The sequence below is a fragment of the Excalfactoria chinensis genome, chromosome 10, assembly GCF_039878825.1.
Source record: "Excalfactoria chinensis isolate bCotChi1 chromosome 10, bCotChi1.hap2, whole genome shotgun sequence".
Classification (NCBI taxonomy): Eukaryota; Metazoa; Chordata; class Aves; order Galliformes; family Phasianidae; genus Excalfactoria; species Excalfactoria chinensis.
In genome coordinates, this window is record NC_092834.1 from 12,365,027 (window position 1) to 12,377,511 (window position 12,485).

The 12,485-nt window shown below is 39.0% G+C and overlaps 1 protein-coding gene across 6 annotated transcripts in view; it reads left to right on the forward strand.

Annotated features, from left to right (window-relative positions):
- Window positions 1-12,485, forward strand: part of TCF12 (transcription factor 12) — a 149,883-nt gene that overhangs the window by 50,221 nt on the left and 87,177 nt on the right. For all 6 annotated transcript variants that reach the window (XM_072345343.1, XM_072345345.1, XM_072345346.1 and 3 more), the window contains exon 6: window positions 836-938. In XM_072345343.1, the coding sequence (XP_072201444.1) occupies window positions 836-938 (103 nt within the window). The remainder of the gene's footprint in view (window positions 1-835; window positions 939-12,485) is intronic.

The following is a 12,485-nucleotide window of genomic DNA, read 5'->3' on the forward strand; positions in this document are numbered from 1 at the left end:
ATGGCAGGTACCTTATTCGTACCCTTATAAAGAAGTGCTGAAAACAGTTTGTACAGTGAAAAAGAAAAACTTGATTGGTTTAATTAAATATGAACATCCTTAGGCTTCTGCATTCTGTCTCTGCCTTTGGAACAAGCTTTCAATAAGCTGGCTTTTCCAGATTGTGTAAGGGTTTTGTTCCAAGACGTGTAAGGTTGCTATCTAATATCAGAAAAGCGAAAAGAATATTTCAGTTTGAATGCTTCCTTTAAGATCACATGGAAAAATTGTTTCTTTAATCGGTATTTGAAAGTAAACCTGTTGTCAGTGAGCTGTGCATTCGGTAATTCAGCAGTGTCAAAATGCCTATTAATCTGTAACATTAATAGTAGGTTGCAAAGGGAATTGAAATTTCTTCTCATTTGCACCAATGTATTTTCCTAATGTCAGCAACTCTTTTTGACCTTACTGCAGTGTTTGGTTAATGCAAATGCAAAATAAATCAGTTGTGACTTCTTCAGACCAATTCTACTCGCAGTGATTAGTGACGTAACACTAAGAGGATTCAGATATCAAAATATCTGAGTATTACTCAATTTTTAGAAATCCTGTCTATGAGGACACAAGTCGTTAAGAAATTGTGGGTTTATTTATTTATTTGCAGGGGGATAAAGAGGTAAAAAATAAATAAAATGTGGGCAGAGAGTGATTTCTCTCTGCGAGATGGGCCTGAAAGCCAACTTTTGTGATGAATGACCAATTGCGACTCCACACATTTAATTAGAAAAGTGTCATTACACTCAATTAGCAGGGCTGCCAAATAATCTGTTTAATACTCTGGTCTTTTTTTCTCTAGGGTTTTGCAGACAGTCCTCATTACAGTGATCACTTGAATGACAGTCGATTAGGGCCCCATGAAGGATTGTCCCCGACACCTTTCATGAACTCAAATCTGATGGGTAAGTAGGTAATTCTTTACGAGTATCCCCTCAAAGCCTCTTTGGTCAGAAAGAGACATTTTTCATCTCCTTGTCTAGGCCTGACACGTCAAGCATCTGGAAGTTGCTTTGTTACTCACAGCAACAATGACTTTCCTGTTGAAACATTTTTGTGTTTCCTTATAAATTATAATTCCTTATGAAGGCCTTTTTCTGTGAGTTTCAGAAGGAATTTGTGTTGATATGGAAAGCGGATATGTTTGCTTTTGATTTTTGCTTTTTTTTTTTCTTGTAAAATTTAATTTCAGCTTTGAAATTGCTTTTCTTAGCTTCTGGTGAGAAGGTATCTGTAGCAATCTTTAGTTTGTGCACTTTGAAAAGAGAGGGAAAAAATATATTCAAATTTCTAATATTTTAGATCCCCAAAATGGCAACTTACTGAAGGATTTTCTTTGGTTAATAATTTGAGGCTTTGTTTTTTGGTTTTTTTTTTTTTATTTTGATTTTCAAATATTTTTCATTTGTTTTCTGAGAAACACTATCAGTTCTAAGAAGTAGATGCAAAAACCAGTTTTGTTAGGCAAAAACTGTTACTGCTTGCAGGCTTGCTGGTGTCCAGCACTTTTCCTGCTTTTGAAACTGAAAAGAAAAACACATCCACAAAAAAAGTGTGTTATATTGCTAGCTTAGCTACTGAATGCTATTTTTCTTTTCATGGATTTCACTGTTACCTGAAACTTATTTAATGTACTGATGGTGTTGTCTGAAACTCTTTGAGCTTGGGACATAAAAATGTCATTTTCCAAGTATGTACTGTTTGGGAAAAATGTAGTCTTGGGGAAATCTTCTTCTTGTATCCTAAACACAGATAAATCTGAGTGTTTATTCTAAATTTGTAAACTAGACATTGTTTCACTTGTATATTCTGCTTCTCATAGACATGACCTATTTTGTGATCTCAGTATTGTCCTTTTAAGACATAGCCATGGTAATCTAAGTGGATTACCTAAATCCAAATCCTGGTGGTCTGCAATTTCTTTGGAAATCTTTCTACTTTGCTCAATCTTTGTTTACTGGTTTAATTTTTCTCTGAGATGGAAGCAAATCAACTGCCAAAAGCAAAATCTTGTTTAAACCTTCCTGTGTATGAACTGAATAGATGCAATTTTAAAGTGATGGGCTCTGTAGTCTGTACGTAGAGAGTTTGAATCAATTAATGATGCCTGTATCTGAAGAGAATGAAGTTCAAACGTAGTTTCTCTTTCTTAATAATGCAGAGTAGGGCTTCCTTTCCTGCCCTCACCAACAGCACTCTTTCAAATGTTGCCTGGCTTTGTTTCTTTCTAAGTACAGGAGACTAAAAGGAGAAGTTACCTCAGTTGCTGCTCTGGTATTTTGATCAGTAGCATGTGTGAGGCTTTAGGCTTTGTAGCTGATAACGGATGTTGTTTTACAGAAACACATAGCAAAATTTGATTTATTTATTTTTTTTAATTTTAATTTTAATTTTTTTGTTTGTTTGTTTTGTATTACCAAAACTAAGCTATTTGTTCACGATTCTGTTCTGAGTCATTTCTAAATTATGTATGTCTTTAAACATAAAGTATTTCACTTGTGGTGGTTTTTTTTGAACTAAAAAATGTTGATCTTATGTTATAGTATGGGATGCAGCTTGGTGTATCCTATCTCACATCATGAATTTTTGCAACATATCTGGAGTTGAATCTGGAAGTTTGGGGAGAAAGAGAGTTTCCTATTTAGTTGTTGCATCTGATTATTATTAGGTTTTTTTTCTGCTATTGAGAAGTTAGCTTTGTTAGACAAAAGAAGTTATACATTTCCTATCAAGTTGTAGACACATTCCCATTAATAAATGTGCACTGCAGATCAGTGCAGTGATCGATCACTGTGCAGTCTTGAGAGGCTGAAAGGAGCTGGGATTTTAGGATATGAACTTTATGAGCCTATAAGAAATAACCTACTGGGCTAATAGGAATGATGGAGTGCAGGGAGCTCCGTGCAAAAGGTCTAGGAGGCATTCCTCCTCAACTTCCGTCATCACTGAAATGCACCTCTGAAATAGTTAAAAGCTATATCTTAAAAAAACCAAACAACCAAACCCATCTAGCAACAACATTTTTCACCATTGCCGTCAACACTTAAGAGCACCATTAAAAGAAAGAATTGTGTGTCAAGGGGATGTTGTTATTTTGTGTATTATGTTCAGCCGTAAGCATATTTGCCTGAAGAGATAGTGGATTATAAAGTGCCAGTGTCTTTCATGATGGAGCTCTCAAACATTTTAATGATCTTGTACATTGCAAAAGAGAGAAATTTTGTCTAACAAGAGTTGATAATGATTCAATAATGAACAATTTGCCACAGAAAGATGCATTTCCATATTCATTTAGATATTTTTTTTGAAGTGTTTTGCAGAGGAAGTAAAGCTATTATGTTGGATTGGTTAGTGTTATTCGTTAATGAATTCCAGAATTATCCTGTTGATTTGTGAGTATAAAAAAGGAAGGGCTGTTGCCTGTGTTTTAAGTGAAGCCACTGCCGAATCCTCTTGGCAGCAGCACAATCTCTTAGTATCCATAGCAATACATAGAAAATCAGGCTAAGATATATTGGTTGTATTGCAGCTCCATCTAGACTTGATAATCTTTGCATATTCAACACTTTCTGTTTTAATTACATTCTAGAAAACTATTCACAAAGATGCCAGATTATTCCCTCTGTAATTATGCTGCTTTTTAGTTCTCTGTGCTTGAAGAAGGTCAATTTTCGCTGGGACCCTTCAAGCATTTGGTATTATCTCTTCTGTTGTACTGTCCTGAACTTTATTGTACTGAGCTTTTCTACTTCTGCTTACCATGAAGAGAGGAAACTGATCATTACTGAGTGTAGCTTAAAGGTTTTTTGGTTAGCTGTTCTTGAAAATTTGAAGTGGGCAACTTCGTTTGGGGTGACTGTGTCTTTCTACAAGGGATAGAAAGAATAAAAGGAAAGCACTCCTGCTGTGCTGTGTTTGTTTTTTGTGTGCTGAGCAGTTTCACAAGCTTTTATGTGATGAAAAGTCATTAAATTAGTCAGTGGTAAGTGTAAAGTTTGCTGAACGTAGTTTGAATATAAGATGCTGAAACCAGTCCCTTACATTTAAAAGAAAGAGGTCTCTCTTTCAAGTGCATTTCCTTGTTTTTCTGTTACTTATCTACTGTTTTTACAGTTTAGTGTGGTTAAATTTTAAAGCCCAGGTGTCCCTGGGCTAGCCACATAGTTTGAAGATCTGTCAGCTGGGATAATGGGAAACTGCTATAATCAGAAGCTGTAACCATGTGAGAATGGCACAGGCAGCTTTAGATCACACCTCTCTTCCTGACCTGACCTACTCACACTGGTGGATCCAGCTCTAGGAGTTGATCAGTTCTTCAAATCATGTATGTGTCCTAATGGCTGTGCTTCTCTTCCTAGCATTCTGCTTTGTGCTTTCTGTGGTCACTGTTTTTTGTTGAGCAGCGTGGAGAGTATGAATGACCTGACAGGGCAGGGGAAAAAAGACACATCAGGCAGTATTTATTAGTGAGGGAGGAGGAGCTTATTACTAGGTTATTATTAGATTCTTACTAGCTTATTAGAGTGATAAGTGGTTTAGATTTGGTAATCAAAATAGTTTCTTGTTCTTACTTAGTACAGTGAATGTAAAGCCTGATTCTTGTCCTGATTGAAATAAATGTGGAAGAACACAATGGAGTATTATCTAATAAAGATGGAAGCTGGGTAATACTTTTTTTCTTCAGAACATCTTCCCCTAATGTTGGCTGTACCTTGTTATGTGTGAATCAGTCAGGTGGTTTGTCATTAGGCTTTACAAAACAGTTAGAACTTGCAGCGATGTATGTATGCACCGTTTATTTTATCTTTTATTAATGTTTTTTTGTCTTCTGTCAGTGCAGCAGGTGGCTGATGGATAGTGGATGGAAAGTGCCATGTGCAGGGCAGCAGCAGTGGAGAGGTGCTTGCTGGGGTGAGGCCAGGTTCCACAAAGGTTTCAAAGGCAGTCTTTTGGGTCACTGTGAAATTAAAGACTCATTTAGTGGGTTAATGATATGAGCGATTAATATCTGGGTTTGGCTGTGTTCTGTTTCCAGCATTGCTTCTTACTTAATCAACTTGACTGTCTCATTCTTTAGGTTTATAAGAGTGGCCGTGTTTCTTTCCCTGCTTCTTTAAATGAGTGAAATTTCTACACTTAATTTTTACTGTAAAATCTATTGTTTGACTTGTAAGGTAAACACTTCAGGTGGCTGGGTGGAACGACAGGTATTTATAAACATAAGCAGAGATAAGGTAAATAGCTGAAATCTCTCTAAGTTTGACAGGACTGGTACTGTTCTGAATAGGTGATGTAAGTATTTTAAGCCGTTATTTGGAAAGGCTGAGAGAGGAGAGGAATTTGAGCTGTGAAATAGAATTAAAAGATGATGTGCATCTGAATCTAACTGATCTTCAGGAAAACTGCTAGGTTGTGGTTTGTTGTTTGTTTTTGTTTTTTTTAGCTCAGTAGCATGTTACTTGAAGAATTTTGTGATCAGAGAGTCAGTAACCAAATGATTTTATGATGGTGAGTTCAGTTGAAGGAAACAAGCAAAGGTGAATAGCTGTTAAAATGGAAAATGTTAAGAATTATACCATTATATTCTTGGCTAAGCATGCTGCTTTAATTACCTTTCAGGGAGGGAGAGGGCAGGTGCAAGCGTTGAGCTGGCACACCATGTATTTGTCCAAAATAGTGGTTGGACTTCCTTGAATTGCCTTCTGTAGTTGTTATGAACTCAACACATGGAGATAACACAATGAAAATGATCTCTGGAGATGTGAATGACAGCAAGACTGCTTTGAAATAGTTTATACACATCAGTAATAACTTATTACAGTAGTGTTAACTTGGAGGAACTAATAATTGATAAGCAACAAAATTCACTAGGAAGAGAGAGGCAAATATTAGAAGCAAATGACAAAATAAGTGTATGATAGAGATTATGAGAATTGCTACATCCAGTTCTGGAGCTCCAAACACAAGGACAGAGAGCTGTTGGAGCCGGTCCAGAGGAGGGCCACAGAGATGATCAGAGGGCTGGAGTACCTCTCCTATGAGGACAGGCTGAGAGAGCTGGGGCTGTTCAGCCTGGAGAAGAGGAAGCTCACAAGGAGGCCTTATAGCGGCCTTGCAGTACCTGAAGGGGGTCTGCAGGAAAGCTGGGGAAGAGGGAGTCTTTGTAAGGGTGTGTAGCGACAGGATGAGGGGAAATGGTTTAAAACTGGAAGAGAGTAGATCTAGTCTAGATATTAGGGAGAAACTCTTTACTGTGAGGGTGGTGAGGCACTGGAACAGGTTGCCCAGTGAAGTTATGGATGCCCCCTCTCTGGAAGCACTCAAGGCTGGGCTGGATGGGGCTGTGAGCAACCTGGGGTACATCTGTTCTGTTTGTTTGGTAAAGGTGTATGCACAACAGAGCCATCCACAGATGCAGCAATAAAAAGTGTGGATCTCCTGCTGTATGGCACAGGTCTACCACAAGGAAGTGGGGTGTAAGTTTCCCATACTAGAAAAGCTCCTTATGTTTCACTTTGCAGTAACTCGCATCAGGCAGTTTCACAGCATTACATTTGAATTTTATCAAATCACTTAATACTTCGATTATCAAAGCTAAAAATACCAGGACAGCACATACTCATGTTCTTTGCTTACGTAAGCATCCTTGGCTGATCTGTAGAAAACAGTGAAAAAATCGCACGCAGGTTGTTTTTATGCCAGTTAATCTGTATGTAATATATCACTGCTACCTTTCCTCAAGTATGTCTTACCATTGCTTTACTCCACTGTTTTATTGCTTCAGGTAGATGTGGGTTTTGTTTTGATTTTTTTAATTAGTTTTTGCCCATACTGTTGCACATAATCTAGCAAATGGGAGACTTGCATTTAATTTTCCTTCTAAGAATGTTTGTTTTATTTTGGAGGTACATCACTGTACTTGGATGTTTGATTGACATTTATGCGATATTCTAGGCTGACTGAAAATCTAATGTGTATTTCCTGGTGTTTTGTTGTGTATGATGAAAGCTTAATGTTTTAACTTAAATCTCAGTGATTTCTTCTCTCCCAGATAATTATACATATCATTTAATTCTTATATTTATACATAAATTCTCCATAAATTGAGGGAAGAGTTGTACTTTTTGCTCCCTCCTTCCCCTCCTTCAGCTGAGGTGCAGTGCATGCTGTGTTGCTGTGCTTGCAGCTGGGCTGTGCCCTTGGCTGAGCTGCTGGGCAGCAGCAGATCCCCATGAGCCGTGCTCCTATGGGCTTGTGTCTGCGTTTGGCGTGCTGTCAGAGCAGGCAGCCTGTGCTCTGATGCTTGGTAGAGTGTGATGCTCTGGGTTCAGTTTGTTTTCCCTCCCCCCTCAGGTATTACATTTAATAAATTCTGCTCACATTAAAGAATTGCTCTCATCCGCTCTTCATTTTCCTTTTGTGGAAGCTAATGGGTTTCTGGGAAATTAAATTACACAGTCATTTAGTGATAGTGTGAAGTGCAGGGCATTTTTACCATTGGGTTTTTGCTCACAAGAATGTCTATGAAGCTTAGTTTTCCCTTCTGTTTAGAAGGTAATATTTCAATCAAATAACTTTCCTAACACGTATTTAAATATAGGAATACCTCAAGGCTCACTCCAGATGCAGCAGAGCCTGTGTCCTTGGTGCTAGGCTGCAGCAGGTGTCACCTGTGCTCTCCCCCTGGGATTTGCAGCTGTGGCAGCGGGCAGTGAGCCTTCCCCGGGAGATGCTCAGGTGGAGCTGCCAGGTAGGTGCCTGCCACACAGCCACAGCTGCTCCAGAGCTGCTGCCTCCAGCAGCTTCCAGGGCGGGGAGGTGAAGGAGCAAGCAGGTGCAGAATTGTCTCCCTGCCAGTGATGCTGGAGTGTCGAGGCAGCTTGTCCTTAGCGAGCGAGGTTAGGATTGTGCAAGTTCAGATGATTATAAAGTCTCTAAATCAGTGTGGGAGTCATCTTCAAACTTAGTCTGCAGTGCTGTGGTTCAAGGGGAAATAAACAAACAAGCATGTTTTCTTTCTGGAAAATGAAGAAATCTGTCCTTGAAAATCCTTCACGCTGTTTAATACTGTGCTAGGAATAACTGGGGTATCTGCTCTCTGGGTGCTGCTCATGTTGTGGGTGCTATAGCAGGACTGTGGGAGCCTGCACAGCCCAGCCTGTCCCACCTGCAAGTCTGACAGTGTCCCTTGTAGGACACGGTACCTGGGGGGTAACCTGCATCAGACCAAGTGTTATTGTCTTCAGAAACGTTTCATTTACACCTCTAACCAGATTTTTTGTCAATGCTAAGTACTTCTGAATTGCCAGTCTAGGAATTTTAATGTGCAATCTGGGCTTTTTAAATGTTAAACCATTTTATTTTGTATAAAATTTTATATCAAAAAAGCTTTGTTTTCTGCTAACGCGGTCTGATACATTGAGTGTTGATTTATTCACAGTGTACTCAGACTCTGAAATGGGAATAAACAGTAATCTGATGAAATTTTTAAGTCCTGCTTTTCCTCTTTGTTATAACATGTCAGTTGAGCTGCTGCAGGGTATGTTTATCTGTTACAAGGCTCATCAGTGCATGAAATGCTGAAAGGGCATATTTCTCTCCTGTGGTTCCTGCCATCCCTGGGCACTTGTAGATGTGTTCCAGTGGCTGGGATCAGCTGGGTGAAGCTGTAGGATTTTAAATTTCAGTCTGTGTGAAGGCGCCAAGCTCCTTTCTAGGGACAAGGGAGGGTTTTTTTTCCCATACTGGTGATGTAACTTCCCCATGAGGCAGTTGCTCAGGGATCTACATAATAACTATTACCCTGTTCAAATAGGAGACTGTAGAAAGCTCCTAGGTGATTAAAAGATAATTTTGTAATTTTTCATGGCTTGTCTTTGTTTTGCAATAAAGATGTTTGCTCATTGCCAGGTGCATAAAAATCACTTACTTGATCTCTATTTCATTCCATTAATTTCTTTTCGTTCCTGTGTGCATATAGCTGTAGCCTGTCAATTGCTAGCAGCCCAGTTTTTAACCAATTAGCAGCCTGTGTCCAGTGATGAAATTCTGATCTGAACAACCAAAATGTAGCTAGGCTGCTTGTGCCAGGATAAGTGGCTTTTGTGATGTTTGGAGCATTATGGTATTTGCATTAATGTGGTTTTAGAGTGGTGGTTTCAGCAAGTCAGATGTTTGTCGCTGCAGGAAATCTGACTTTGGATAGATGCGCAGATACAGTGGAGGGAAAGGCTAAAGAAAGATGCACCTGAACGGGCCATCCTGCCACAGATATGACTGTACTCATTGTGCACAGGGTGGTGTTGGACCTGCACTGACGTTATGTTTTTTGTGTGGCTGCTGTACTTTTTCTGTAGAGCTGTCATTTGGTGCAGGTGTGCAATACTCCAAATTGGGCACTTTTGATTCAGTCCAGCAATGCACCAAAGTCTGCTGCTTTCTGGAAAGCAGGTGAAGAATTTCATGTAGCAGAAACGTGCAGAAGGCCATAAAAAAAAGCGAATCCATTTTGCTAAGTGATGGCAGTGCTTTATTTGCAGGGCTTTCTTGGCACTTGTCTCTGCTTTTTCTGATGGCGTAACAGCTCTGTTGCTTTCACATTAGAGTTCTGCTTCTGATGCCAAGAGATCTGAGGAGTTACTTCTCAGGTATTCTGGTCACTTCAAGAAGTAGATACCTTGTTATCCTCACGTTTAGGAGCTTCACCAGGATGGCATTTGGTGGAAGAAGGGCTGAAGCTCGGTTGCTTCGGGTTTTGTTTCCTGATGCGTTAATATGTGAGATGAAAGAAGCTGATGGATTATTGCTGCTGTGATTCTTCTAGAGAGAGAAGTAGCCTTGAGTTTTGTATTTCATCACTAAAGGTTCACTGAAATTGAAAAGAGGAAGAAATGAAACACTTAGCGTCGAAACAAGCTGAGATGGACTCCACTGCTTTTTTTGAAAACAGCTGAGCTCTATTCATGAGTTATTCATGAATGTTAAAGGTAGTTGAGAACCAAGTGTTCCAAGATCATCTTGTACTGCAAACAACTTTCCCTTGGAAGTTCTTATTAATCTGTAAATCCCAGTGGTGGGCGTGAATGAGAGCTACTGATTTACGTTCTGCCTCAGCTTTTTGTTTCCTTAAGCTCTCTTGATGAAGGAGGGCAGTCCTGGATGGTTCTTCAATATGTCCTGCAGTCTGTTTCGTCTGTGTGGAGTCTTGTTTTTACTCCTTAGGGTTTTCCTATATATTGTCCATAAGTGGCATTTTTTCCTCTCTTGGGAGTGACCGTGAATCCAGTTTTGGTGTATAGTATCATTTTCAATTGATATCAGTGGCATTACAGCTGGCAGCAGTGGCCTTGACCCAGCTGTGATAACTGCTAAAGAAAGCTAGGAAAATGCATTCTCACTTTGCTAGCAAATCTTGTGTTGAGAATCTCAGATAGTTTGCTCTGTGATTAGTCGGACCACTCATCTGAGAACTGGGATTGTTCAGACCATGTGCAGAACAAGTACTGCCATCACAATAACTGTAACAGAATTTAAGCTTGCTTCCCAGTGTTGTAATGGGGCCCTGTATAATAAACTTGGCACTTTAGGCACGAATGCAGTACAAATAAAGCGTTTTTCCATCTCTCCTCCTACATAATGAGACATAGAAGGCAAGAGAGTCGAGAATAATGCATGACTTGTTAACACTGCTGTAAGCTTCAAGGCCACTCCCTGGGGTCTGCATTGCACACTGAAGTGCATGACTGCAGCATAAATAAATTAATAACCGTGTTTTGTTGTTGTTTTTTGTTTTTTAAAGAAGTTCTGAGGAGATAGAAGAGTGTACTTGTGCACTTCTTTTGTGCTACTACACTTTTCATGCAGATTGGGAGCAAAGAGAAGTGTTGCTTTTTTTTCCTGTGGTAAATAAAACACGTCTGTCTTAGGAGTAGCATTGCCATAAGAAATATGATAGAGGACATTCTGATCACATTGCCTTAATGCTTTAAAGGAGTTAGCAGAAGCTCATGCACTTGTTAGATGATGGAAAGCATTTAACACACCTTACCATTTACTTATCAGTCAAAATGTGACTTTTTTTTTTTTAGATTTGTAAGTTTTCCTTCAATATTTGTTGTCCTTTAATTATAGAGGAGTTTTATTTCCAGGTCATCATGTTGCATAATTATGCAGCTTTGCATTTGAAAGGCACTGAAATTGATACAGGTATACAAGGTCAGCAGCTGTGCTCTTACTTCGTTTTCTGGGCTCGAGCTCTGTCTGTATGTCATTTTTTTGCCCTGAAGTGAGCTAAATCTTTCCTCCCAGTGATAGGACAGTGTGTTGTTTTTCTCTAGGAGTGCTGCGTTGTTCGGTGAGAGATCTGTTAATATTATTTTATCATCACTGAAACCATTTTTCTGTGTGTCTTCTGGAACTGATGTTTTTGAGTTTAAGATAAATGTCACTGGCACTACTCTTGCTTAAAATATTTCATAAATAGCAAGGCTGAGAAGTTTGCATTCCACATTTTTTGGTGGGGCTTTTTTTGTCATCTGAATCTGTATCACTTCTCTGCATTCAGTTTTATGAGCTGCAAGAGCACAACCTGAAATCAGTAGCTCCTGGTTGCTCAATTCTTGCAGTGTTGTGCTGTACCTGCCCGGTGTACAGAGGGCTTGGGGTGTTACTTTATTTGATTATGGAGAGAGGTAGGAGGGGAAGAGATGATTGCCTCATCTCTTTGTGGTGCTTGGCTGCCTTTCCTTATTTTTTTTTTTGTTCTCTGCTTTTATTCATCAGTGACAATTTATAAACAGTACATGTTTCACAATGATTTCAGCCTTGAGTGCCAAACAACTGTATGATGTTGTTCCTTTGTTTGACAGCTTCCTGGCACTCAGCCACATGCACAGTAGTAATAAATACTTTTGTCCAGTGTATGTGTGCGTTCTTTATTTGGTGTGTGTCTTCACAATTGCGTTAGAAATCTGTCTTCCTAAAAATGCGGTTCCAAAGATGTTTGGTTTAGGAAACAAATAACAAAAAAAAAAAAAAAATCCCTAAAGAACCAAACCTTGTGAAGCAATAAAAATGCAATTATTATAAACCATTCTTTCAGTATTCTGAAGCAATGGAGAGGGGTTGGGGAGAGAATTACTGCTGTTTGTCATTGGTTCAGTGGTACATTTGCAAAATATGGAAAGGAATATGGTTTGTTGGCAGAAGGAAAAATCCCGCTTGTTTCTTCAGTTGTTAATCATTTTCTATACAATAGTTTGCTTACATGTGCACTAAACAGCAGGCATCAGCAGTGTATTTAGAACAGAGGAAAAGATAAAGAACATTAAAAAAAAAAAAATCCCATAGTAGATATTCTGTATTATCTGTGTTGAAGACAATTAGGAACACAAATGGCTTGAATTCAGGATATTGGCTTTTAACTGGATCTGCAGCATTTGGTTGGAACAGGG